At 37.6% G+C, this 27,663-nt stretch overlaps 1 protein-coding gene across 2 annotated transcripts in view; it reads left to right on the plus strand.

Moving 5' to 3' along the window:
• Positions 1-11,392: 11,392 nt before the first annotated feature.
• The window catches only part of LOC107087090 (exocyst complex component 3-like protein 4), a 35,759-nt gene continuing 19,488 nt past the window's right edge, over positions 11,393-27,663 (plus strand). Inside the window, exons 1-7 of one of the 2 annotated variants that reach the window (XM_015378460.1) lie at positions 11,393-11,644; positions 14,418-14,522; positions 14,775-15,035; positions 18,240-18,365; positions 20,550-20,777; positions 22,908-23,526; positions 26,660-26,777. In XM_015378460.1, the coding sequence (XP_015233946.1) occupies positions 14,516-14,522; positions 14,775-15,035; positions 18,240-18,365; positions 20,550-20,777; positions 22,908-23,526; positions 26,660-26,777 (1,359 nt within the window). In that variant the 5' untranslated portion in view covers positions 11,393-11,644; positions 14,418-14,515. The other variant, XM_015378459.1, reaches the window with a different exon arrangement.

Here is a 27,663-nt window from a genome sequence, read left to right on the forward strand (position 1 = left end):
AGGACGGTCTCCCCTTTTTTCCTCGGGTTCAAGGATCAGGTGTTCCCTGAGCACCATTGTTTCAGATTATAGACTTTCCTTTCTGTAAAGCAGCAAATACACTGGACGCCTAACAGTGCATAAGCGCAGCAAAGCGACTTGAGCGTGCGCTACATGTGTCAAAGCTTTTCGTTTTAAACAGTAAAATTATTTACAGAATACATACTTGATTTCTCATCAGATAGGTCAAGATGCTGTTTTTTAGGTGATCATATATTACTTATAAATTCATAACTTTCACACATAGTACTGTTTAATTTACTTATCCATGTCATAAAAGCTCGTCTTTGCCCAGAGCCCTGTTGCTGAAACCATTGCTGTGGTGCGTTCTTCAGCATCTGGTGAAAATGTCACTTTTCAAACAGATGCACGTATACCGCTTGCTGCGCTTACTCGCTGTTACGTGTGTCCACGGTATTAAACCCTAAAACATTATAAGCACTTAAAATATTAAACACTTAAAACATTATAAAAGTTGGCATTTTGACAGTCAATACATTGCTATCCATGACCCAAATTCATATAGTCAAAGAAGCAAATCCTAAATGGAGAATGGCACATGTAAAACATGAAGGAAATTCATTAGATCTGAAAATTGAAATACCAAATACCACATTCTATGTTATCAGTTGATTTACTTTATTTACGTATAATCACTTAATTTCAATCCCTGTCATGTCCAAAGTTAATTACTGCACCAATTTCATTAAGTTTAACTAAACTAGGCTGCAGTAAGAAACAACATTTTAAAAGTAAACTTAAGATGTTAAAAAAATAATGGAGATGAAAGCCTGAATGTAGGTGTTTATGCTTATGCTTCCACACAGAAGGGAGGATGTTTGACTGACAGTTTATCTCACAGCTGGGATACCCTGTCCTCTGGAGTGCACCAACAAAGCCAGTGGGGTGGCTGGTTATTTTTGGAACCCCTAAAGAACAAATGCACTCCTACCCCCCACCATATTTCACACTTCCCACCTAATTCTAACCTCCTGTCTGTCCCCCGTCTTCTACCATCTGACAGCTCTGCCATTTAATTTGCACAACCTTAAAGAGCCATCAATGGGGAGAATGAAGGAAGTGGTCAGGCTATATTCTTAAAAAGGATTTATTCTTCACAGATGCTGAAAATGTGTGGGATGGAAGGGGACAAGAGGGCTGCAGAGGGGATAAAAATACATCTGAGGCAGAATGTGTTTGATGTTAGAGCACACGGCGAAGAGGCGGTGACTGCTCTTTAAAAGAAGCCCTGTTATGTGAAAAAAACACTTTAATTGAAGAAAAAACATCCCTTGATATTAATCCTCCAATCAACGTGTATGTGAGTCAATTTATTTAGAGGTAAACTGTGAAAATACCTAAAAATCATACCCACTGTTCAATTTGTAATTTAAAAATGGAAATCTGTAGTTGGTGTACCTGTAAAAAAAAGCACAACCAAGGACTAGGTTATAAAAGTATCCAGAGCATTAATATTTATGGAACAGTGCTCCATTTGTCTCTTTTGCAGGGCAAATTGTGTTATTTTTCATTGTAGGTATTCTCTTTTCTTGTCCTGTCTGGTCTGGGGATCTGTAAAAGGGAGAAAATCACACCTTTAATTGACCTGGATAGCTTTCACACAAATTGTTTAGACCAGATCAACAAAAGATGGGGCAGTATTACTCCCGTATTCATTGAGAGGAACAAATGCATGAAGATTGAGAGGATTTTCTACTGTAGTTGTTTGCCTATACTTTATTACTACTTTTACTGCATAAGATATTTTAGAACTCTTTTTTCTTTTTTTTTAGGATTCTCAACTTACGTTTTTTCCTCTACTTTAACGTCACATTCTGCCTTCCAGATTGTGTTAGGATAGAATGGAGACACATTCTCACTGCAGAAAGACTGCTGCAGGGTCTGCATAAAGCTGACAAAGGTCGACAATTGTAACTGTTGCACGGTATATGTTCACTGTTCTTTTTCAGGGAACTGGATGGATTAAAACTAATATAATCTTCTCTATAATCTAAAATCTGGTAAGGTAAACAGCACTCTAAAAATTTGATGTGTTGGTGTTGTTATTAGTCTCTTCCATTATACTCTTTCTCCTCTTTGACTTTTATTTTTTACTCTATTGATCTGTTTTTTCCTATACCCCTCCTCCCCTCCCTCACACTTTATTTTTTCTTTATTTTTGCATTCTTCCTCTAAAATCATTTACATAAAACTTTTGATAGCACCAGTGTAAAGGCCCTCTAACTTTTTTTATTTTTCTGCCCTGAGGTTTTGTGGGTAGCTGAAACAGAATGCTTAATAAGGCAGAATAAATTTATAGAGAAATTAGATACATTTTTTTGAGTTTGTTTCTTTAAGTTTCGTAGTTGTCCTCTTTGTCTTTATTGTCAATCAGTTATACCCAGCCATGACAACTTTTGTTGTAACTAGCTGTTTCTGTCGTCCATCACCCTGTGGACTTTAAGTATGTGTAGAATTGATCTGTTTTGCTATGTTTCTCTAAACCCATTACAGAAACAAAGCCATTCATTTCTGTGGTTAAAAAGGGCTCTAATAAAAAATATAAACCACCACCACCTTTGTTCTGTGATCATATGTGCTATAGGAATGTTGATGTTTAGTGAGAAAAACCAGCATCACAAGTCCTCTACTCTCCCGCCTGTGGATACAAGGTAACACCATGGTGCACTGATGTGGGTGGTGTGCTTTTGTGTGGGTAGGTGTGTGAAACGTTTACTACAGCCCACAGTCTAACCACTAGAGAAATCTTTAACTGAAGATGTCTAGAAATACTACAGTCAATTATAGAACAAAGAACTCTAAATAATACATTTAATTCAGTTCATTTATATAACACTAATACACAACACATCATCTCAAGGCACTTTCCAGAGTCTATTTCAAGCACTCATACAGTAAGAGTAGTTAAAAATGTTCTGAAACCCAGCTGATTGCATTTAGTCACTGACTGTAGGATTTGCGCCTCCTGGATGAGCATGTAGTGACAAAAGATGGCCGCTTGCATTGTTTCTCTAACTTTTCAACAATTGGCCACACTGAGCATTTATGCACGACAGTGGAGAGGAAAGAGGCAAACTCCCTTTTAATAGGAAGCAACCTTCAGCAGTCAGGCTCAGTGAGGACAGCCCTCCAAGGTGGCTGATTTAGTGCTTTAGAAGACTGAAGCAGAGGCACAACAGGAACATAGAAGGCCAGATCCTGTTAGAGAAGGTAATAGTAGACTATCTCCATAGGTAGACGAGTCAAAAACAAATGAATAAACTGATGAGCACTGAGTGTTAAAAGCAGATATTGTGTCTGCGTCATAGACTATAATTTGAAGTTGGTTTCACAGGAAAGTTGCCATCTCTTTGTAAAGTAGATAAAGGACACTTCTTGGCCTGCAAATGTCTTCTATCCCAATAGCATTAATCTTTCTAGCATTTTCTTATGTGTGTAAATTATCTGCACAATCATTCGACTTGAACCTGAATTTAAATAAACACATCTTGTTTTTCTAAGGGACATTGTAATTTTTGATTGACAACCCTGTTGATAACTTTCTTCTATTCTACTTCTTGATAGTTTATGTTAGAAACATATGAGACATTAACATTTCTTATAGATTTTACAAGAAGCCAATGAAGAGAACCTGAAATATGAGAAATAATTACATATCAATTTAAAAACTTCTTGATAAATCAAGGATTCAATGAATATAAATCCCTTTTGGGTTTAAAGTATCCTCAAAAAAGGAAATGAAAACAATGTGTATTCTGTAATACAGTTTTCGGATGTTATTTCAAATGTAGACTGTATGTTTGATAAAGTATTGAAAACATTTTGTGCAGCTGCTGCGCATAAGGTGGATCATGTGACCCGAGGCATTGGTTCTTGACACGGTTGCAACAGGTTTGAATTCTGGTGCGTTGACCTTTGCAGGATGTCCTTCTCTTTCTCACAACCCCAATTTTATCAGCTGACTCCCAAATAGAGGAGGCAAGTGCCATCTTTAAATCTTAAGAAAAAAAAAAAGAAAGAAAAATCCCACATTCATCATTATCCATTTCTATTTGCTGGTTTTGTATCAAAATAAAACAAAGTAAGAAAAAAAAAATGCTAAACAAGAAAGTGTTAGGTCCCTGAGATTTTGGAACCTACGCCAGGATCCTGTTTGTGGACTTCAGCTCGGCCTTCAACACAATCATCCCAGCTCTGCTACAGGAAAAGCTCTCCCAGCTGAATGTGCCTGACTCCACCTGCAGGTGGCTCACAGACTTCCTGTCGGACAGGAAGCAGCATGTAAAGCTGGGAGCACAGTTCTCTGACTCACAGCTCATCAGCACTGGTTCCCCCCAGGGCTGTGTTCTTTCTCCTCTGCTCTTCTCCCTGTACACCAAAAGCTGCACCTCCAGTAATCAGTCTGTCAAGCTCCTGAAGTTCGCGGACGACACCACTCTCATCGGACTGATCTCTGATGGTGACGAGTCCGCCTATAGGTGGGAGGCTGACCATCTGGTGACCTGGTGCAGGGAGAACAACCTGGAGCTCAACTCTCTAAAAACAGTGGAGTTGGTTGTGGACTTCAGAAAGAGCGCAGCCCCAGCTACCCCCATCACCCTCTGTGACTCCACCATTTACACCGTGGAGTCTTTCCGCTTCCTGGGAACTATCATCTCCCAAGACCTAAAGTGGGAGCTCCTCCATCACCATCTGGTACGCTGGTGCCATCACTAAGGACAAGAGCAGACTGCAGCGTGTCTGCAGAGAAGGTGATTGGCTGCAATCTCCCATCTCTCCAGGAGCTGCATGCCTCCAGGACTCTGAGGCGTGCAGGGAAGATTGTGGCTGATCCCTCGCACCCCAGTCACAGATTATTTAAGTCACTTCCCTCTGGCAGAAGGCTGCGGTCCATCAGGACCAGAACCTCCCGTCACAAAAAATGTTTTTTCCCATCTGCTACGGGCCTTATCAACAAGGCTAAGAGCCGCCCGTGACACTGGACAATGTTTCTCTCCCCCATTCAGGATTTCTGCGTTACATTAACGCACTGTGTATATAGCTTCTGTGTATATATATATATATTCTATCTTATTTTGTTTTTTGTCTGCACCAACAACACCAAGTCACATTCCTTGTAAGTGCAAACCTACTTGGCAATAAACTTGATTCTGATTCTGACTTTGCTGTTTTTCTGGTGTGAGGGAGCTTCCTGTCACAGAGAGGATCTTTGCTGGAGGCTGGGCCGACCCATGCTGCTGCACACCTGAGAACATTTCTCAAGAAGACTAGAGTCTATTCATGGAGGCAAAGTATCATCTTTTTTTGCCAGATAATTACGCCTGATGACAAAGAGTAAACCTCAGTCTGTCTCCGATCATCATGGAAAGGTGTTACTGTACGTGTATGTAGCAGTTCTCAGTCTTCATCACCTGTTTGCCCACTCTCTAGCACAATGTCTCTTGCAAGTACTAATGCTCTCAAGTCTCTCTCACATTCTCCTGGACCTCTGGGGTACAGTCTGCGAAGCCCTGAATCAAATACTTACAAGCAACCCCCCCTTCATCTCTCAATTAAGCAAATCAGTCATCAGTTGTCATCAACCAACTCGTTCCTGATTAGTCTCTCTCCTCAGACCAACCAGAAAGTTCAACAGACTCCCTGCAGTTCTCTGCTTACAGATTCTTGTTGCCTTGTAATTAAATTGTTAAAACCAACTGGTTCTCTGTGTGATTGATTCTGCATGTGGGTCAAAAACTACAAACCATGACAGAAAGAAACCCTAAACATTTAAATTTTCCTGGTTGCAAGCTGAGATGATAATGATAAATATAAGATTTATACATTTACTGACAGTAATCAAGGTTATCAAGAATATTTGCTATTAGAAAATGATAATAGAACTCTGTTGTGGCGCAGAACACACAAAGTAAGACATTCAAAACACACACAAAAAATCTGTCCTTAGACGACATACTACTTAACATGTACACTCACCGGCCACTTTATTAGGTACCCCATGCTAGTAACGGGTTGGACCCCCTTTTGCCTTCAGAACTGCCTCAATTCTTCGTGGCATAGATTCAACAAGGTGCTGGAAGCATTCCTCAGGGAGTTTGGTCCATATTGACATGATGGCATCACACAGTTGCCGCAGATTTGTCGGCTGCACATCCATGATGCGAATCTCCCGTTCCACCACATCCCAAAGATGCTCTATTGGATTGAGATCTGGTGACTGTGGAGGCCATTTGAGTACAGTGAACTCATTGTCATGTTCAAGAAACCAGTCTGAGATGATTCCAGCTTTATGACATGGCACATTATCCTGCTGAAAGTAGCCATCAGAAGTTGGGTACATTGTGGTCATAAAGGGATGGACATGGTCAGCAACAATACTCAGGTAGGCTGTGGCGTTGCAACGATGCTCAATTGGTACCAAGGGGCCCAAAGAGTGCCAAGAAAATATTCCCCACACCATGACACCACCACCACCAGCCTGAACCGTTGATACAAGGCAGGATGGATCCATGCTTTCATGTTGTAGACGCCAAATTCTGACCCTACCATCCGAATGTCGCAGCGGAAATCGAGACTCATCAGACCAGGCAACGTTTTTCCAATCTTCTATTGTCCAATTTCGATGAGCTTGTGCAAATTGTAGCCTCAGTTTCCTGTTCTTAGCTGAAAGGAGTGGCACCCGGTGTGGTCGTCTGCTGCTGTAGCCCATCTGCCTCAAAGTTCGACGTACTGTGCGTTCAGAGATGCTCTTCTGCCCACCTTGGTTGTAACGGGTGGTTATTTGAGTCACTGTTGCCCTTCTATCAGCTCGAACCAGTCTGGCCATTCTCCTCTGACCTCTGGCATCAACAAGGCATTTCCGCCCACAGAACTGCCGCTCACTGGATGTTTTTTCTTTTTCGGACTATACTCTGTAAACCCTAGAGATGGTTGTGCGTGAAAATCCCAGTAGATCAGCAGTTTCTGAAATACTCAGACCAGCCCTTCTGGCACCAACAATCATGCCACGTTCAAAGTCACTCAAATCACCTTTCTTCCCCATACTGATGCTCGGTTTGAACTGCAGGAGATTGTCTTGACCATGTCTACATGCCTAAATGCACTGAGTTGCCGCCATGTGATTGGCTGCTTAGAAATTAAGTGTTAACGAGCAGTTGGACAGGTGTACCTAATAAAGTGGCCGGTGAGTGTACTTAACAATATTAAACACCCTCAGAGGAAAAAACATGAACATTTTACTTATCAAACACCCTTTATTCCATTTTTTCCCGTTTGTTGTCTTCCGCGTTATCAGGGGCCGGGTCGTTGCAGCAGCAGTCAAAAGCAGAGACACACAGATTTTCCTCTCCCTAGACATCTCAGACTTAGACTCTATTTATCCCTTGGGATTACTCCTTCAGGGAAATTCTGGTTCCAGTAGCTTATATAGAATACAAAGGGCAGAGTTAAATCAAGATGCCATTAAAGATAAGAATACAACAGACAACATAAAAACAGTGTATATAGTACAAAAGAGCATAAAAAGTTGTAATGTCCTGGAATATGTTTCCTTTAGATGTAAAAAATATCTGCACCCTAGAGAGCTAAGGAAAGACTATAGTTGACTTGGCTTATTGCCCTTGCATTATTGAAAAGTACTGACCATATAAATAGGTAAAAAATTATACAGATTACATAGTAGTTATTGCACTTGTACTGCAGAGATGTACTGACCTTATAATTAAGTGAAATATTACACACAGTACACAGTAGTTGGCATGTGTCATTGCATAGTGAGAGAGAAGAATATTGCACGAGTGACAGCATGTAATGTTTTTGCACAAAACGTCCAAGGTGTGTGCTGACCCTTGTCCCTCTTCTTATCACCCCCGCCTTCCCCTAAGTGAGGAGTTGTACAGCTTGATACCTTTATGAACAAAGGAGTTTAGCAGTCTGTTGGTCCTGCATTTGGGGAGAAGCAATCTCCCACTGATCAGGCTCCTCTGAGTTGTGAAGACAGTGTGCGTAAATCTCCAGGTCCATTCTGTCCTCACTTGTAAACAGGACCCCAAGGTACTTTGACTCCTCAATTTGAGACAGAATATCTCCTCCAACTTAAAGAGGACAAGCCTCGTTTTCTTCCGGCTGAGTGTCATGGCTTTGGATTTGGAGGAGCTGATTCTCATCCAGGCTGCTTCACAGGACCGGGGACTGAAGGCAGCCCTGTTGGAGTCCAACATGAAGCAGGAACAGGTCTGACTTAATGTGGACCAAACTCCTGCTCCGCGTGTACAGAGACCAGATGGTCCCTAGTAAAGCGCCCAAAACTCAACATTTCTGAAAATACCCCAAACAAGGCATCCTTTAATCTTTAAAAGAAAAAAGAAAAACATTTTATTAAAGATATAAGCTTGTGCTGGTGCAGTGGAGTAGGTGTTGGTGGGATGTTGGTATGTCAGTGAGAAGGGAGATGAGGTTCAAGAGAACTGTTTGCTGTCCCTTCCTTTATTGAGGAGCATGCTCTGTTTGTCAGAAAGCTACCGATCAAGGAACAAAGCTGTGCAAATATATCCAGGTTCTGGAGCTTCAGGGCCAGCACCCTAATCAGCTGCTTCTAGATAAGGCAGAAAACATTCAGTTGGCCTTTTTAAATTATGAAATGACCTGATCTCCCTGAAACATTTGAACAGGTTTGAACAAGAAATGGCAAGTTGGTAAAATAATGCTTTTCAATATTGTAAATGTCAAACAAATCATTGGTATACATAAAATATTAGCCTTTCACGTCCTAGATCAGGGGTATCCAAAGTGAGACTATTAGGGCCCTCGGAATAATATTTATGTTGCAAGGGATCCTACACAAACTCATAGGATTGGCATAAGATTAATTTAAGAACTTTCTGTTCATGGGTCAACCTCCTGATTGCCTTTCTTGACTCAATCCCCAAGCATGTCTAATTTTAGGTCGCCCACCATAGTCCGACCATCTAAATTGTTTACGTTGTTCTTCTAGCTCTTCTACTCAAGCCCCCTTCACTTGCTCCACACGTATACTTCCTTTTTGTTTTTTGTTCAAGCCCTCCTTCCAAAGTCCCCTCCACCTACCTGGGTTTGGTTGGTTTTATTTATGTTTTTTTCCCCTGGACTCTATTTGGGTGTCTGGTGTCACTGTGCCGAGTGTTTTGCAGCTAACTTTCTTGTAATAACTTTGGTGTTCTAGTCACTCTATTACTCAATTACTCTTTGTGTATTATTGACTGGGCCCTGCTAGTGTCTTCCTTCTATTACACTCTGTTTGCCACTGTTGTATCATTTTCACTTAGCCAGAACCATGAGCTATAAGCAGATTTCCTTCATGTCCCTTCTCATTTTACACATTGCTTTCACCTGTTTCCCCGTTATTTAAGCCTTTGGTCTGTTTTCAGTCTTCAATAGATTATTTGTTTTGTCTCCATTCTCTTCATTTGTAAACTTGCTTTATTGAATTTTCAACTAACCGTTCTTCTTTCTAGTGCCATTTGCACTTTGGTCTTCAATATCTTACAAATGTTGTATATGTTCGCAGTCTCAAATCTGATTATATTCATACCTACAGAAAAGAAAAGAAGTGGAAATATGTTCCAGTATATTTGTAATGTAATTCTGGGTACCAAGATGTATTAGCTTTTAATAGTATGTTCATCATCTTATTATGTGTAGAATTGTTTGCATCAAGACCATCATGTTTGCACCTCTAGTATTATTTTATAGGAGGCCCAAATCAAAACGAGATTATGTACTGTAGATCATTTACATGAAACACCTTACAGTATATGATACTGGATGCTGTTCCTGCTGCAGCTGGACTTAATCCAGCAGTTAAAAGATGCAGACACACCATGAAGTCATTGTTTCAAGCTGTCACTAACAAACTACAGGTAACTTACATTAAACCTCCTCAGGCATTTCAAAAAGGACCCTTAGGTTTGCGCTACAGAGCTTTTTATCAGACAGCAACTCTTACATGGAAATAGTTTCTTTACCCAGGCCGTCCCTCTGATAAACGCAATGGATAGCTCACTGCCAGGATAGTCAGCTACCATGCTGTAAAAAAAATGGCTTATCTCCTTAAAAAAAGACAGAAGATAGGCTAAACATGGTCATCTGTACATGCTTTACTTATCCCTACTAATAATTTTTACATACTGTGTTTGATTTTACATCAATTATTGTTTGTGCTTGTGATTATGATGCGAGTGAGGGAATACAAGGTCAAATTCATTTTTTTGTGTTAATTCTGATTCTATTCAATGCTTTGAAATTATTTTCAGTCTAATAGATGTTTATTGCATTCTTTAACAACTACTACTACATATATTATAATGGCAGTAATATATTTTGTGAGTTACTTCTTTTTTTCTGTCTAAAAACAAAGTAAATTATTTTATGTTAACAGTATCCATCCATCCATCCATCGGCAGTAATATATTTTGTGAGTTACTTCTTTTTTTCTGTCTAAAAACAAAGTAAATTATTTTATGTTAACAGTATCCATCCATCCATCCATCCATCCATGTAATTTTTAAATCACAGTTGACATACTTTGAAAATCTTTAACTGGCCATGCTTATTTGAACTATTAATTGCTGATCCAACCTGTAACTATCATTCTACAAATATAGACTTTATTAATATGAATCACATTTAAGTCAAATAACACATTTATCATATAGTTATAAAGTATTTAGGTAGAATTTGAATAAAGTAGTTCATTTTAATAGAATTTAACCATTAGCAAAGTAAACTCCTGAGCCTATTTTGATAATTGGATAGTTATGAAAGTAATTTCTCATACTTTTTTTTTTTATTTTTTTTTTTTACATTCGATAAAAAAACAAACAAACAGAAAAGCATTGAGATTTAGTAAAACAGCAGCCTGATAAAAGTCTAATCACAGCTCTCCTTATTGTTCAGGGAAAATCTGAGAGGGTCACATCCACAATAATTACAATGCTGGAAGAGATGTAGTCTACATCGCCATCTAGTGGTGTGGGAAGATACTGTATGTAAGCGCCATAAAACACTGACTACAAGGTTCCTGCTCTTACTTTTTAACTTATTGTGGTACTCATAAAAGGTTTGCATTCTATTGATTAAAAGGCTGAAATGTAAGATTTCTTGTGTGCACCATGTTTTAAATGAAAAAATATATGATAAAGTTATCTTTTTGTAGCTGTTGAAGGAAAACCTCTAGGGGAGGTATCTTTCATTAAAATAGCTTGTAGTGTGCTGTTCTCTACACTTCCTCATTGGTGTCTAAGTAAAACAAAAGACACTGTGTAATGGTTAACTCACTAAGCTTTGCTCTGAGCTCAGATTACCTGAGAGGAAAGTGGGTGAATGTGACCTTAACAGGCCGTCTGTCCATTTTTCCTTTCTTCAGGTTTTTGCTTCTTACTGTACTTCTTACTGTACCTCCCAATGCTCTGATATCATGGAATTTTTTTTTGTTGATTTTGTTTTTTTAAAAACCAGTCTGGCAGCTTTGGAAAATTGAAAGCTAAGGGACTTTTTTTTCATTAACTGAAAGCAAAACTTAAGCTCTTACCTGAGCTGTCTTCCACAGGTAAGGTAACACTGTTTTTCTGCTTCTTGTCCTTTGGACAGATTAGGATTTATTTACGCTTAAAGGTGAGCTCAGATTATAATCCAGAGGTATTGCATACTTCTCCTTAGCCTTGTTATTCATGCTGTTCTTTTGTCTTGTTTTGTCTCCAGCATATTACTTTGTTATAGTTTTCATTAGTGGTAAGATTCAATCAACATTAATTACTTTATTATGTAGGAAAAAATACTAAAATGTGTTTATTATTGATTTCTGAAGAATGTATTTGAGTGAGCTGTGATTATTCGTGATGTTTGCTTTAGGAACTGCTATAGTATGATATGGTTTGGTTTTTTATTAGCATTTTCATAGCACCATGTTTCTAACTTATAAACACACATATACGGCAGGCGCGCTGGAAGCTGTTTCAAGCGAGGGGGGCTGATGGCTGGGTTGGAAAACACATGACGTCATTATGTTGAGGGCTGTGGCTGACGTTTTTAACATATTATAGTAGGCCTAAATTTGTCACCAAAAACTGCCATTTAAAATGCATCGGAACAAAGCATGAACATTTTAAACTTTATTTCTTCTCTTTTAATCATTCAAAACAAACAACAGCTCCCAATCAACAGGATCAGGAATACTTGAATAAAACATGGCCTAAATATAGCCTAAACTGAGCATTGAACGTCTTGAAAGTCCATTCGACTATGGATATGGGGAATGATTTCATATCTGAAACAAAAAACACACACACAAAAAAAAAAAATTAACAAATTTCATATTTTATCACTAAATAGCTTAAACAGACATAATATTTAGTAAAATATGCAGCCTTATTCTAGCGTAGACTTCTTCAGCCACAGGACTAAGAGGAATAGGCACATAACTAACGCTAAATGCGGCAGTGTAGGGGATTTAAAACCATTTCTTACCTCGAAATAGTCAGAAATACGTTTCTGCTGCCTATTGCTAGCCATGCCTAAACGAATGTGAGGTGGCGGAAGCTTCCGGGGGAGTAGCCTAGTTTTTTATGAAATATTAAAATAATAAATCATTAGTTTATATCTTATACACAGCCCATCATTTTAATCACATATCAAACACAGTCTTTTAAAAAAATAAATACATAAATAATTTCATGTTTTTAAGTACAATATTATGTTACTCCACAGCCCCCCACCATGGGGGGCTGATGCTATGACGAGGGAGGCTGCAGCCCCCGCAGCACCCCCCTTCCCGTGCCACTGATATACGGTAGTTTTTATTATGAAAAAACGAGAAACTCTGTCAGTTGAATTAATGCTTGTTTTATGCTCTATAGCTTCTGTACATGTTATTGTGGCTTTGAGTTGAAATCCTCTGCTTTATGCATAAATTAACAGAGGGGAAAGCTAATATGATGCAGAACAGATGTAAAGTGAAAGTAAAAATGAGATGCACCAAACAGAACCCATTGTGATTTTATCTGACCCAGTGATGTATATAATAACTAAAATATAACAGTTAAATAGTCTGAGTAAATTAAATTGTCTTTAGAATTGAACGGTTTAAGAAAAAATTATGCTAGATTCTGTCCCTGTCTTAATCAGAGAAATCTAACAGATTAAAGGGAAACCCTCAGTTTGTTATTAAGCATTAAATTCTCCCGAACCCCCCCCCCCAACACACACACACACACACACACACACACACACACACACACACACACACACCAGCAACACAGAGCATCTTTCTGTTGCAATCAATTAATTTGCAAAGGTGACACCAAACCATGTGTTTAGGAGATAGCTGCCAAACACTTGTTAGTCTTTTAATTTCACCTTTCTTTTTTCTAAACAGAAACAATTATGACAGAATGTTAATTATAGTTTTCACTAACATAATTAATTGAGTAAAAAGTTAGATTTTCAAATATAGCTAAAATTTCTATCCATTGTCACAAATATGTAATTTTATTATTAACATTTTCTTTCTTTAAAAGAATAAAACTGAGCAACTTAATATGATCAACTTGATCTTTTCTGCTGACTTCTAGCTCTGTATTATAGCTGTTTTGATCAGTACCTTATATATCTGTATCTATTTAGAAGCATATTACACCTTTTCCATTCTTAAATCTTTATTAATAAAGAATATTTCTGCTGCTGAAAATGAAATTCGTGTTCTTACTAAATTATTTAAATTACCCCCTCAATGAGTGTTTATGAGACCTGATATAGACGTGCTGGTTGGTACAGATTTCTGCTGTGATCGATCAATCAATCAATTCATCAATCTGAATTCAAAGCCAAATCTGAATTCAGCAAATATTGCATTCATAACAGGAACTACAATAAAAAAAAAAACAAAAAAAACTTTGGATTTCTAATTACCTTTATTTCTAAATCTTGAGAAACATATTTTGCTATCTTAAGCATTGCAAACTTAATAAGGAAATCTTTAAATTACACTGAGCTAACAATTAAGGCAAAGTTAAAAATGGTTAGGAAAGTTAAATATAGTTAGAAACTATAAATGAAGATCACCTTTTAGGTAAAAAACAAAAACAAAACATATACACTCCCAAACTAAAGCTGATCAGGCTTAAAAACTATCAAGTTTGCAAATGACCTACTTTCTAAGTAAACGTCTATGAAAAAAAAAAATACTAAAAGAAATATAAACGCTGAATATAATTTTATGTTTTAGAACTTTAACCTTACTTACCATACCTGAAACATTAATGATTTACTCTCTGTTGGTAACTATATAAATAAACTATAAAAAATAATCAAATCTTTTATCATAGCTCATTGCTGGCAGACTGCTTATTGGAGTTGGAAAAAAAGTCCAGAGGGAGATCCATCAGTGCGGCAATAACTAACTGTGACGACCGAGAAGGATTGGATGAGAGGTAAGACGTCAGAAAAGTCTCTATCTTATGTTTAGAATTTTTGTTTTGGCATGTCTCTCCTATGGTAGCTTGTTGTCAGAACAGCACAGATGTGTTATGAGTAAACAAAGCATGTCTCAAGCTGCTAACTACAGTCACAAGGGCCAATAACACAGCAAATCCACTGAGGAGGAGCACAGTGGGACTGCCTTTCCTTTTTTTCTGTGGATTTTTAAGTTTCTGACATTTCCTCCTGGCAATTTTATTCTTCAGGGTCAGAGTGCTCCCAAGTTATGGATAAGTCCAGCGATAACCCAGAGGAGGACAGAGTATCCCTTAGGAGCAACGGGAAGATGCCAGCAAATGGAATGGCGAAAGAGGTTCTGGGTGCATTCCAGTCGTTCAGGCAAAGCATTAGACGTCCTTCGGAAAAGAGTCCCTTTTCACCGAAAAGCAAGGACTCAAAGGTCACATCCAGTGTGCAGGCACAAGTCAGTACAGAGTCTTCCTTTTCTTCACCACCAACATCACCCAGTGAGTATATTCAGTCAGTCATGAACTCTGCTCTGATGTGATGTTTTAAAACAGGGCCCTTTGGCAACATTTAATTATTTATTTTATCCTATTTTTAACTTACACACCAGGTTTCACAAATTTACACTTGTAGCTGTTTTTTTTTTTTTTTTTTACACTAGGGGATATTCACAAACAAATTTCCAACAAAACCCATTGTCAAAGGTTGTTGAAAACTTTTTCTGCTGATGTTTGTACCGTAAATAAGATGATATGTGGGAACTTGGGAACCAAAGCATAACCTGGCTGTGGCCAAAATGATAGGGTGACAAAGGGACTATTCTGCTTCATTCTCATCAACATTATAAAGCAAAAATAACTACTATAAAGCAAAAATAACTACTATAAATCAAAAATAACTATTTGTTTATTTATTTTATTTTATTTTTTTGTCATATTAGAACCACAACATTCAATTAGATTAAATTAGATAGAACTTTATTGAGAAATTCACTTTTGACATTGGCTTTTATGAACAACAGAAGGTGCATAAAGGAGGAAAGGTTGCATGAATTTTAAACTGTGCATCCAGTTATATACAATAGAGGGTAAAAAAAATAAAGGATAGATTTAAGGTGACTTACAGTAAGGATTTAAGGTATGCACAATAATGTGGTGGCAGGTAAAAAAAAAATAAAAAAAAATAAATAAATAAAATAAGTAAGGTGCCTAAGGTTCAAAAAGATGGATCTGCAGCTGTAAATGGGGGTAAATAAAGAAGCACATAAAACTTTTTTGATTTTATCTGCAAGAAAAATAATGAAAATCATATATTATTTTCCTTCCACTTCATTTGGAGATTGCAATATTGGGAAATGTGAAAAAATTGTAAAGGCTTTAAATGTTTTTGCAAATATTTCATGCAAAAATGGCAAAATCTGAAACAAATATTTTGAAATTGTAAATAAATTACATTCTTTTATTAATCTAAAAAAGTGATACTGGCATAGTTGAGATGAAATATATATTGCCCCTGACCAGTCACTGAAGTATGGATAGTAGAACAGTACATTCAGCAAATTGACTGGCTATACAATACTTGGAAAATAAAGTTTAAATGGAAACTTGTGATTACAGTGGTTCATAGATCAAAATAGTCTGATTTTCTGCAGAAGTTGGTCCTGAGAAACTTTAGCAGTAACATAGAACAGGAAAATCTCTAAGAAAAGGTCAAACCTTGTTGCATAAATAGAACCTATTTGTCACATCAACATATCATCTCAGACAAAGGGCCTCTACTAAAACCCCAGTAATTAAGGCTTTCTTCAAGCAGATTACAAACTTATTTAAAGTTAAACTGAAACTTGTGGTTCCCACTCGGTTTCTCTGCTTTGTCCTGTTTAGGCATCAAGGTGCTTATAAATAACACAGCTGTTGAGAGATTAGATCCAGAGAAACCAAAGAAAATTTGTAATTAATTAATACACTTTACCATGATGTTTAATGAACAACTTTAACAAGAATATTTTACATATATATATATATATTTATTTTATTTTATTGCTACAACATAATTTAAAGCTATTATGATTTATTCCCCACTGCTTAACTTTTACTGGTGTTTTAATTTTGCTGCCTAGCTGTCAGTCAACAGAACCTCAATCTCCTAACAAGTAGAATTTTTCTTCCTTGTTTTTGATGCCTTTTCTCACAAGCTCGGGAATATTCACCATTATAGGGCATTTTTGGGTTGGAAATGATCGAAACGTCCATTTCTCATGAACTGCCAACTTATGCAGAGGTGGCAGGACCATTTACTATAATTTACTGCAGAAGTTGTTGATTCTGATGTGGCACAACCATAGGAGCAAGACAAGAATCTGAAAATGTTGTTGGATGAGGCCCATTGTTCAGAATTACAAGAGAGTGACAATGGTTTCTTCTACTATGCAGAATGATAGCACATCTTCATCCCTAAAAAAGTAACTGCCAGCCTGCCAGTGAGTTTTTTTCAATGTTTATTAAATCCTTCAACAACTAAACATACAGTGAAATCGATATATAATATATATCGAAATATAATATCAGGATGGTAAAGTATACAACAGTAAAGTAATTATACAGAGAAGGACTTCAGTTTTAACATTTTACCCCCTGAGCCCCTCCTAATCCTCCCATAGTCCCCCCACCCCATCCAGCAGAAGGAGCTAATGCGAAAAAAGATAAAGTAAAAAAAAAAACAAAAACAAAAAAAAAAACACATATTTTTATTCTGGACCGATATTGTTTGAGTCTTTCCTCTATGGTTTTAAGAAGGGTTCCCACATACTCTGATATACCTCAATCTGACTTTTTATCTTATCTGTTGTTAAGTTTTGAATTCATAAGGTTTGAAATTTCCTTTAGACATTCCCCTGCCAAGGGGAATTTACATAAATAAGCAGAACTGGTGAACACTGAAAAAAAGCAAAAAAAAAAAAAAACATCAGCAGTTTGTCACCATAAGTCTGTCCTCACAAACCTAAAAACCTTGTATTTTCCAAAATGATAATCCAAAATGATAATCACTTTAGCGAGTCTGTTAATGCACACTGTCTAAAAGGGTTTGCTTCTTGGGAGCGGGCAAAGGTTTGTGCATGTGCAAATAATTTTTAAGCGGAGAGGGCGGTCTTTTCGAAAATCCTCCATTTTACCTTTACTTCTGATTTCATCCTACCTGAACGAAACAAAGCATTTAAATCTGAACAAGTTGATGGGTAACATTCACAACATAAGTAATTACACATGTTTATCTATTTTTAGCAATAGGTAAGGCTGCGCCAAGCCTTACAGTATTCTTTATGTGTTTTGTAAGTTGCTGCGTTATCTGATTTTCACATTTTAAAAAGCATAAGGCCTTTCCTGTAACACAGTGACCAAATTCATCCTGATGTCTGTTTCATTTACCAAGAGTCATGTGATTCTGTGTAAATATTTATTACCAACAAACATGTTGTGCAAAGTCCCCTGGACAAACCTGCTGCCTTATTCATTCACTAAGCAGCCTGTTGTGCTTTCAACCTGATTTAGTCTGCATTTCTCTGCCACGTCATCAGCAGAAAGCCCAATCACTCACAGACACAAAGTAAATTCCCATGACTGGTTTAATAGAGGTAAACCTGCTGACACATTACTGAACACAGGATATTTACTGAATTTATTCATATACTATTACTTTCCCACCAGGTCTTAGTGCTGGCTCTCCAGCAACGACACCCTTTAAGGCCATCGGGGGTTCCTTTCAGAAAAATGATGAAGATCAGCCGGACATCGTAACACAGAAAAAAAAGCCGATAACTCGTTCAAAGTCAGGTATGTTGGTCAATGATAAAAACCGGTTTGTGTTCTTTTTCCCTGTTCATTCACTACTGTTTTTCTGTCAACAAGAAATATGACTAGACATGTTTATGTGGGGTTTGGAACCTTGGAACTGTCAACAACATGTGTTAATATAAATATAGTTTAGCAGCTAACCTGAGACATAAAAATGAGCTGGAGCTTAATACTGATATCCTTTCGTACATATTGGCATTTCCTTTATTGAACTCAGGATGATCTGATGATCAAATTAAACGCTCAAAATGGCCAGAAAAAGAGAACTTTCATCTGAAACTCGACAGACTATTCACGTTCTTAGAAATGAAGGCTATTCCATGCGAGAAATTGCTAAGAAATTGAAGATTTCCTACAACGGTGTGTACTACTCCCTTCAGAGGACAGCTAAAAACAGGCTCTAACCAGAGTAGAAAAAGAAGTGGGACAACTGAGCAAGAAGATAAGTACGTTAGAGTCTCTAGTTTGAGGAACAGACGCTTCACAGCGTTGCACAACTGAGCAAGAAGATAAGTACATTAGAGTCTCTAGTTTGAGAAACAGACGCTTCACAGGTCCCCAACTGGCATCTTCATTAAATAGTATTCAGGGCAGAGTGGCCAGAAAAAGCCATATCTGAGACTGGCCAATAAAAGAAAAAGATTACGATGGGCAAAAGAACACAGACATTGGACAGAGGAAGACTCGAAAAAAGTGTTTTGGACAGATGAATCCAAGTTTGAGGTGTTTGGATCACAAAGAAGAACGTTTGTGAGACGCAGAACAAATGAAAAGATGCTGGAAGAATGCCTGACGCCATCTGTTAAGCTTGGTGGAGGTAATGTGATGGTCTGGGGTTGCTTTGGTGCTGATAAGGTGGGAGATTTGTACAGGATAAAAGGGATTCTGAATAAGGAAGGCTATCACTCCATTTTGCAACAACATGCCATACACAGTGGACAGCACTTGATTGGAGCCAATTTCATCCTACAACAGGACAATGACCCTAAACACACCTCCAAATTGTGCAAGAACTACTTAGAGCAGAAGCAGGCAGCTGGTATTCTATTGGTAATGGAGTGGCCGGCGCAGTCACCAGATCTGAAGCCCATTGAGCTGTTGTGGGAGCAGCTTGACCGTATGGTGCGCAAGAAGTGCCCATCCAACCAATCCAACTTGTGGGAGCTGCTTCTGGATGCGTGGGGTGCAATTTCTCCAGATTACCTCAACAAAGAATGCTAGAATGTCAAAGGTCTGCAATGCTGTAATTGCTGCAAATGGATGATTCTTTGACGAAAACAAAGTTTGATGTAAAAAAAAAAATCTTATTTCAAATACAAATCATTATTTCTAAGCTTGTCAATGTCTTGACTCTATTTTCTATTCATTTCACAACGTATGGTGGTGAATAAGCGTGACTTTTCAGGAAAACACAAAATTGTTTGGGTGACCCCAAACATTTTAAAAGTAGTATATATATATATATATATATATATATATATATATATATATATATATATATATATATATATGTTTTTTTAATGAAGTAAATTTATCCAATTAAATAGTTACTAACAACCTCTGCTTGACAGAGAGAGACAGCTGAAAATGATCAAGCAGATCACTGTAATATATTTATTAGTCATCTTGTTATTTGCCGACATTCTAACGCTCTCACTGTCTTTCATTCTGAATAAACTCCAGAATAAACTGTCATTAAAAATACTTATTTTGTTTTTACTACTTATGCTGGTGAAGCTTCTCAGTCATCCAGGTCATACTCTTTCCAATAAAAGTTAAAAAACAAAACCACTGGACCTTATTTCCAAGTTTAAAGACGTTTCGCTTCCCATCCAGAAAACTTTCTCAAATCAAAATCTCTCACTACTCGGCGCTACTCCAGACATTTTGAATTGAGAAAGCTTTCTGGATGGGAAGTGAATCGTCTTTAAACTTGGAAATAAAGTCCAGAGGTTTTGTTTTTTTAACTTTTTTTTCGAAATAATATTTCTTACAGCTTTCTTGCCTCTCTGACCTCGGTCTGCACACTTTACAGACATTGAAAGAGCTTTCTGAGTCTACTGCACAGTAACAGCAACCGCTTTGCAATAGCGCTTATGTGTGATGCATTCACTGCCAATAGATTTTTGCTGCTTTATCAAAGTTCCTTGCTTTCATTCTCAGATACCAACACGTCTAAGCTGGGTGACTCCCTTATGAAGAAAGGAGCCTCCATTCGAAGAAGTCTGAGATTTAGCTCGAAGAAGGAAAATGATAAAACAGGGAGAAAGGACTCTGCTGTCTCCGAGGCCCTACCAGAGATTATGGATGACAAGGAAGCTGAGGAGGAGGAGTTGTCGGAGGTTGATGAATTGTACTCACTACCTGAAATACCTCACACTCCGCTCTCAGGTATACAACCCTGCATGATAGTTCATGCCTTCTTGAACCATTAACTTGTTTTTTTTGTGTGTGATTCTTTTCTTCTGTAGCTGAAGCAAGCAACTAATGGAGAGATTTTCTATTTTTAAAAATGCTACATCTAGAAAGGAAATGGATTGTTTTCCATCTATTTAGATACTAAAAAACCTTTTTGTCAGAGAAGTTTTTTAAAAGTCAGAACACTCTGCGTAGGGGAAGGTCTTAGAAAGGTGCAGCTGAGTCACTAAAAAGGACTAAAAACCATAATTGTTTTTATTATATATAATTTAAAATGTTTAGATTTTGAAAACGTGAATTATGAGTTATGAATAAAAAGTTTTGTGACAGAAAATGTGGAAACAGAATGTTAACTTAACGAAACATACATTTCCAAAAATAAATTTGCACTCTCTATGCACAATGAAATTTATAAAATTGACATTTTATAGCACGGCAATACAGAAACATACAGCCACGCACACAATTAACACTTAGAGACACCATGTTTACCTAATAAACATGCTTTTGGACTGTAGAAGAAAGCCAAAGCACCCCAAGAGAACCCCCACTTGCATGGCGAGGAAATCCATGCCAGTTCACAGCGCATTTCCTCTCACTTCATCTGAAATTCCCTTTACAGAGATTTTTCAATGAGATCCCCCGGATAGTTTGGTTCAAAATCTTTCTATCTAAAGAAAACATTGCATCTAGTCACTGACTTTGGAGGATTCGCTCCTCCTCTGGTGATAATATCAGCTTGCATTATTTTTGACTCTACAGCAAACCTTTAGGAATGCATGCAGCCATAGTGGGGGAAAAAAACAATAAGAAGAATGTGTTTAGAACACAACACAAGGTGCTGGACTCCACCAAGTTGGCCTTAAAGGAACAGTGTCTAAGAAAGTCATGGTCTTAAAGAAGCCATAAGCAATCATGTTAGCTTTCAACACTCTTTATTTGCACAGAAAATATTTGAAACAAAAACACTGACCTACAAAAAACTTCATGTGAGGATAGAAAAAAGCTAAACGTTTATGATACATATGCCCCATAAACATATGTAGATGGCAGCGTCAAGCTATTTGGATATTTTTTTCAAAGGTAACAGAGAAGGTGGTCAGAGCTGAAAGAAGCTACTGTAGGAAATGCATTAAGACCAGTTAGAGACGATCTGGGAAATCATCAGATTAAAAAGAATTTAGATATTTTTGAAGTTGCAAAGGTTGCAATGTTCAGCCAACAAATAATTCAAAGCTGCAACTTTGTCTTCTCTTGTTCCCACTTTGTCCACATGCATATGTATTTATCTCTGTTTTTGCAACAGAAGCAGCCATTGATAATAATCTTGTTTCTTTTGTAAAAACATCACATTACATAATACATATGAAGTGCAAAAGTTCAAGTTGGAAGAGAATTTGGTCTGACTAATAAAGAGTCATGAAAGGTTTAGTTTATGCAGGCATGCATGCATGCATGCCAGCATGGCTTTAATGAATGAAATCTTACAAAGAAAACTGACTAATTTCAATAATCCTTTAGTAACTGCCATTTTGCACCGAATAATATTGTACTACTTGCATATGGTGCGTTTATGTATTGTAAAAACGTCAGATTTTGAGTTTCCAATCACTCCATCCATTGACAGAAATATTAAACTTTAACTGATAAGCTCCTGCTGAATCTTCTCCAGGCTTTCTGTCTTTGTTTTTTTATAAAAAGCATTCTAATAAGGCTTTTTAACTTCTGGAATATTTAACAGATAAAGGCTCTTAAATCAAGGCATTACCCAAAGCTTCATAAAATGTGCAACTTGGCAAACAACAGATATCGAACAGGGCTGTGATGGCTGCTTGTGACTAGTTACAGAAATTTGTGTTAAATTTGCAATAGATTTGTAACTTGCATTAAAACTACATACTCTGTTCTGCTCCCTTGTGTCAGGTAATAATTTTAGACTGGTTGACAATGAATTAAAATCAAGGGAATAACCATTTGAGCATATTTTTTTCAGCTTCTAATGAATTAGATTGAAACAGTAAAAGTGTTCTGATGTCTGAATACTCTGTGGATTTAGGGGAAATAATGTTTTTTCAATTTGTTATTCTGATTTTTTACCTCCAGTTATGCAGATCAACAAGCTAATCGAGATGGAGGTGCTGGAGGAGGCTCATCTGAACCTGCTTGCCATGCGGCAGGAGTTTCAGAAGGAGCAGGAGCAATCTGGGGATGACTCCCCTATGGAATTGGCCAAGAAAGAAAAAGACCTGGTCCTTCTTTATAATGACCTTCGGAAAAAGATTTGCACCATAGTCTGTGATTCCAACTCTCTTCCTGCCAGGAATAAAGCGCTTCTGGTACACTTGGCACGTATTATCCAGGAGGAGGAGAAGAGGGCTGAGGAACCAGGAGGGCTACAGGACAGCTGGAGAGAGGCCTGGAGGGAGGCGGTATCTGACGGTGTACTGGCCAAGGTGAAAAGTGTTCATCTGGACAGTAAAGAACAGAATCGGTCATGGTTGGCAGTTCATCTTGGACTCCTGGGAAAAATCATTGTGGAGGATTTGATGATTGTAAAGCAGGAACTACGATGGTCCTACCCACCCAGCTTTAAAGTCTTCAGCACTTATGTTAGGAGCTACCAAAGAGTCCTCGGGCAGCACTTGAAGAAGCTGGAGTCTCAAGTGACTGAGCTGAAGGATGTGTATGCTCTGCTAGATTGGATTCTCCACACATACAAGAGGTGAGAGGATAAGAGAATTAGAGGGATGCCAATCTGCTGCTCTGAATTGTGGCAAAGATGCTAAACTTAGAATGGTCATATATTACAAACATGGTAATAGGTATTTGTTGATAGTTTTTACATTACAACCATAAACAACAACATATTTTAAAGGAATTATAAGTGAAAGTCTGAAAAGCAATTATTATTTGTTGTAACCATTGGTCACACAAAGGGTAAAAGTTTTTTGCATCGAGTCGTTTAGGTTAATGATTGTAGCCTGTGGAAAGCTCCACGAAGTCACTAGAAATTGGCAGGAGCTGAAACACTCTGTCGTAAACACCAAATCAGAAAGCCCTGAACAGGCTCAAAGGTGTATGCTGGCCATGCAACCTGAATGTTTATCTGCTTCCAGGGATTATGCAACATGGATGGGGGCATTCACATCATTCAACGTGAGCTGATAGTCATGGACGACTGGCCCAACATCCCTAACTCATACATTAAACATTTCCCCATAATCTAACTGCCACAATGTGCCACTCGATCCACAATGCTGACATTAGCTACCTGCTCACTCAGCCATGCAAACTGCCCGGCACTTTGAAGAGGTGTTCTTTGATGAATGTTATCATTTTTCCACTAAAGTTAATTACAACAATGGAGTGCAATCAGCTTGAGACTTCGTCTAGCGTGCAGATAAGTTTCACTGAAACGGTTTCTGAAACATTGTGCAGAAATGCTTTGTTTATGCACACAGATTGTTGCAGTAAGTACTAGGTTGGCTGGTCTTGGACAATTTGATGCTGATTATGAAGGTACTATGTTAGCATTGTGAGGTTGGCTGAATGTACTACCAAACATTTTAAATTAGCTAAGTAGAGAGAAAGACATTCAGTTCAAGGGCAAGTGCTTTGCAGCATTTTATCGTATCATTGCCTTTTATTTTATTGTATTATGACATGCATAATCATGCTGTTATTTTAGGGTGTTGAAATGTCAGGCCTGTGAGGTGGATAGATTATTGCTCACCAGGACAGCTTTTGCCTGATTTGTGAACTATGTTAGCATACTATAGGCCTATTGCTTACTTTGACAAAGTCTTACATGACTTGCATCGTAGAGATTAGCTAATAAAAAATGGGAACAAGAAAAGGATGTGTTACAGTGTTCACTAAACATATCTAAAAGTATTTGGTGCACCACCTTCACAGACATTCAGACTTCACTGACATCTGATCCTTAATCCATATGTTTTATAAGAGGTGGGAATCTCAAGTTCTTCAACACCAAAAGTGTGAAAACATAATTCCCTTCCCTTTGAAACATTCTGCAGACAGTCAACAGAGAGAGAGAGAGAGAGAGAGAGAGAACTACTCCAGAGAACAGGTCTCTGCTACCATTCAGATCAAAAGTGTTGTGCTAATCAGAAGGACATATAAAGATTGGAAGTCTCTGTTGAAAATTATCGACCTTTCTGCCCTCTGTGCCTCATCATCTGCTATGAAATCTGCAAAATCTGCAATTAAATTTGGAAGTGAGTTGCTAATATTTTAAATAGATTCTTATTGCTCGCGAAACCAGCAACAGTTGACTCTGAAAAACCTTCTAAGGAAGAAGTTTCAAAACAAAACTAACTGCATCGAGTGGTGTCATATCACAGCAATATGCTGAAGTTCACTGGGTTCCTAAGTGCAACCCATACTTTCCAAATATTTGTAGAAGAAGTTTATATGTCTGCTTATTTTTATAAACCTGATGCCTTTGAATTGATGGGAACACCAAAAATCAATGAGTTGGAAGGGTTATTAAAGAGTTTTGGCAGGATATAGATTGAGGCATTGTCTCGTCGAACCTCGAAGAATGTGGGGCAAGACTTGATTATTGTTGCTCAAACACTTTCTCCATTAAAGTTATAGTGGAGAATGTTCTTTTTCCAGGTGGATCATCAAAATAGGTGGTCCTCCTACTTGTCAGTCATTCTGATGATATGTTTACGTAAGGCTGATCTACGTGCTCGTTCCAATTTTCACTTACCTGTGGTGAGTCTGATATAGTGGATAAATTGCAAATCTTTTTTTGAAAAGTAAGCTTGTCTGAGCGATGCAAACAGCACCTTTTAAACAGAGCGTGCAAAAGGAGAAATGGGCTCGTGCACGCTCTAGCACGTGTATAATAGACGTTCCCTCTCAGAAGCAGGTACAGGTTTGTGCATGTGCAATTTTTTTTAAAAGTGAAGAGGGTGGGTCTTTTCAAAATTCCCCAAAATCATCCACAATACTTTTTAAGTATGACTGATGTTCAACAAATAAAAATTGAAGTAGACTCTAATTTCAGGTGAAGGTAGCTTTACAAAGTTTTGTCCATGGGGACTATAAATAATTCCCCCAAACACCTACAGCAGGATTATTATTTGTTAGAAAAAAAAAAACTGTTGGCTCTAAAACTTCCCAAATATGTCCTCATTTGTGCATAAAAGTTTAGCTGATATCAATACTTTTCCAAGGTGCAAGTGTGACAGAAAGCAAAATCTGTGTAGTTTGCATCAAAAGTCACAATTAAATACAGAAATGCTTTAGCAGAACATAACAGAATTGGTGAACTAGAGTATCAGCTTGGAGAAGGAGCTGAGGAGGAAGTAATATAGGAAAAAACAGCACTTACAGATTTGCTGACATTTTATTTTTTTAACTGTTGAATCAGGCCACACCAAACCAATATATTGTGCTTAAACACTTTTTTTCCTTTCTACTAAAACTGAACAGCTGATCTAAAAAAAAAGAGAAAGTTTAAAGATCGACTCCCTCCCGAAGGGTAAAATGGAAACATTAAAATTAGGACATACCTTCATTTGTCTCAGATACTGAAGAGGAATTAATACCACAGTCAAACAGATATTTTTTGTAAAATAAATGTTTCATAAAATTTTATTATATCTATTCATTTTTTTTATTATTCAGTTACTGCTGCATTTTAAAGGTCTTATATTTTTTCACACCATGAGGGAAGAATCTGAAGATCTGACCCTAAATAAACAGGATCTCATCACATGAGGTCTTCCCTCAGTGGGATATGCTGTTATCAATGTGCTTCAATGCCCGCTGGTCTAAACAACTCCATGACATGTGACTGGTATCCTGTTTCACTCTGACAGTGAGAAGATCATGGGAAGTTTCTCTTTGCTGCCAGAAATGGCAGAAGAAAGTACTGATCTGCAGTTAGAAGAAAGCTTTATGAAGCAGCTTTTAGAGAAATACAGCCTCAAAGTAAAGGTAAGTAAAGTAAAATAGTTTAATTTCATAACATTTTTAGAATAAAAATCAGGGGGCTTTAAATAAAATGTGCAAAACACATCCTGAAAAAGTAGTTTAAGAGCAAATCTCCAGCCTCTTAAAAGCCTGACAGTCTGATTAGCAGCAACAAATAATATATATTTGAACCTGTATGGTGCCCTATGTAGAAAACGTTAAATTGTACAAGCTGTAAGTTGCTGTTTTGAATCATTCTAAGTGTCTTTCTTCAAGATGTAGGAGTTGGGACAAAATCATGCTCCTACTTGTGTAGAAACAGATAAGGATCACCTCTTCCTGTTTGAATATGGCTGTGCACTAAATGATGATGCTCTAGTTTGAACCTGCATAATATGAGAGCCCTTTGAACAACCTGTGAGAATAAGAGGTTCCCATACTGTATGTTAACCATTTCTTCTTCAGGTTTATGTCCCACACAAATTAACTCTTCATGCTTGTGTGATAGACTTAAATGGTATGATTAATTACCATTATTTAGGATCTATTTATTTAATTGAAATTTTCTATGAAAGGTTTTGATTGAAGTTTATTGTAAAAAGCTGCATATCTTGGGCTCAATCTTTTCTGTTGGTAAAATTCTTGTCCTTTAACTATTCCAAAGTTTTCTTATTTAGAGGATGGTCAAACTGTTTTGCTCATGTTTAACCACCAACTTGTGTTCACACTCTGCGGGCCTTTTTTACATTCATTTATATATCGGTAATCCACACACTGTTGGTGGTGAGAGCTGTTGTAGCCACAGCTGGCCAGGGGCACACTGTCAGAAGTGAGGCTGCCGTTCACAATGGTACCCTCTGAACACCAGTTAACTTAAAGGTACACTATGCAACCGGTGTTGATTTTCCAG

Source organism: Cyprinodon variegatus, unplaced genomic scaffold (genome assembly GCF_000732505.1).
Source record: "Cyprinodon variegatus isolate N-32 unplaced genomic scaffold, C_variegatus-1.0 Scaffold173, whole genome shotgun sequence".
Taxonomy (NCBI): Eukaryota; Metazoa; Chordata; class Actinopteri; order Cyprinodontiformes; family Cyprinodontidae; genus Cyprinodon; species Cyprinodon variegatus.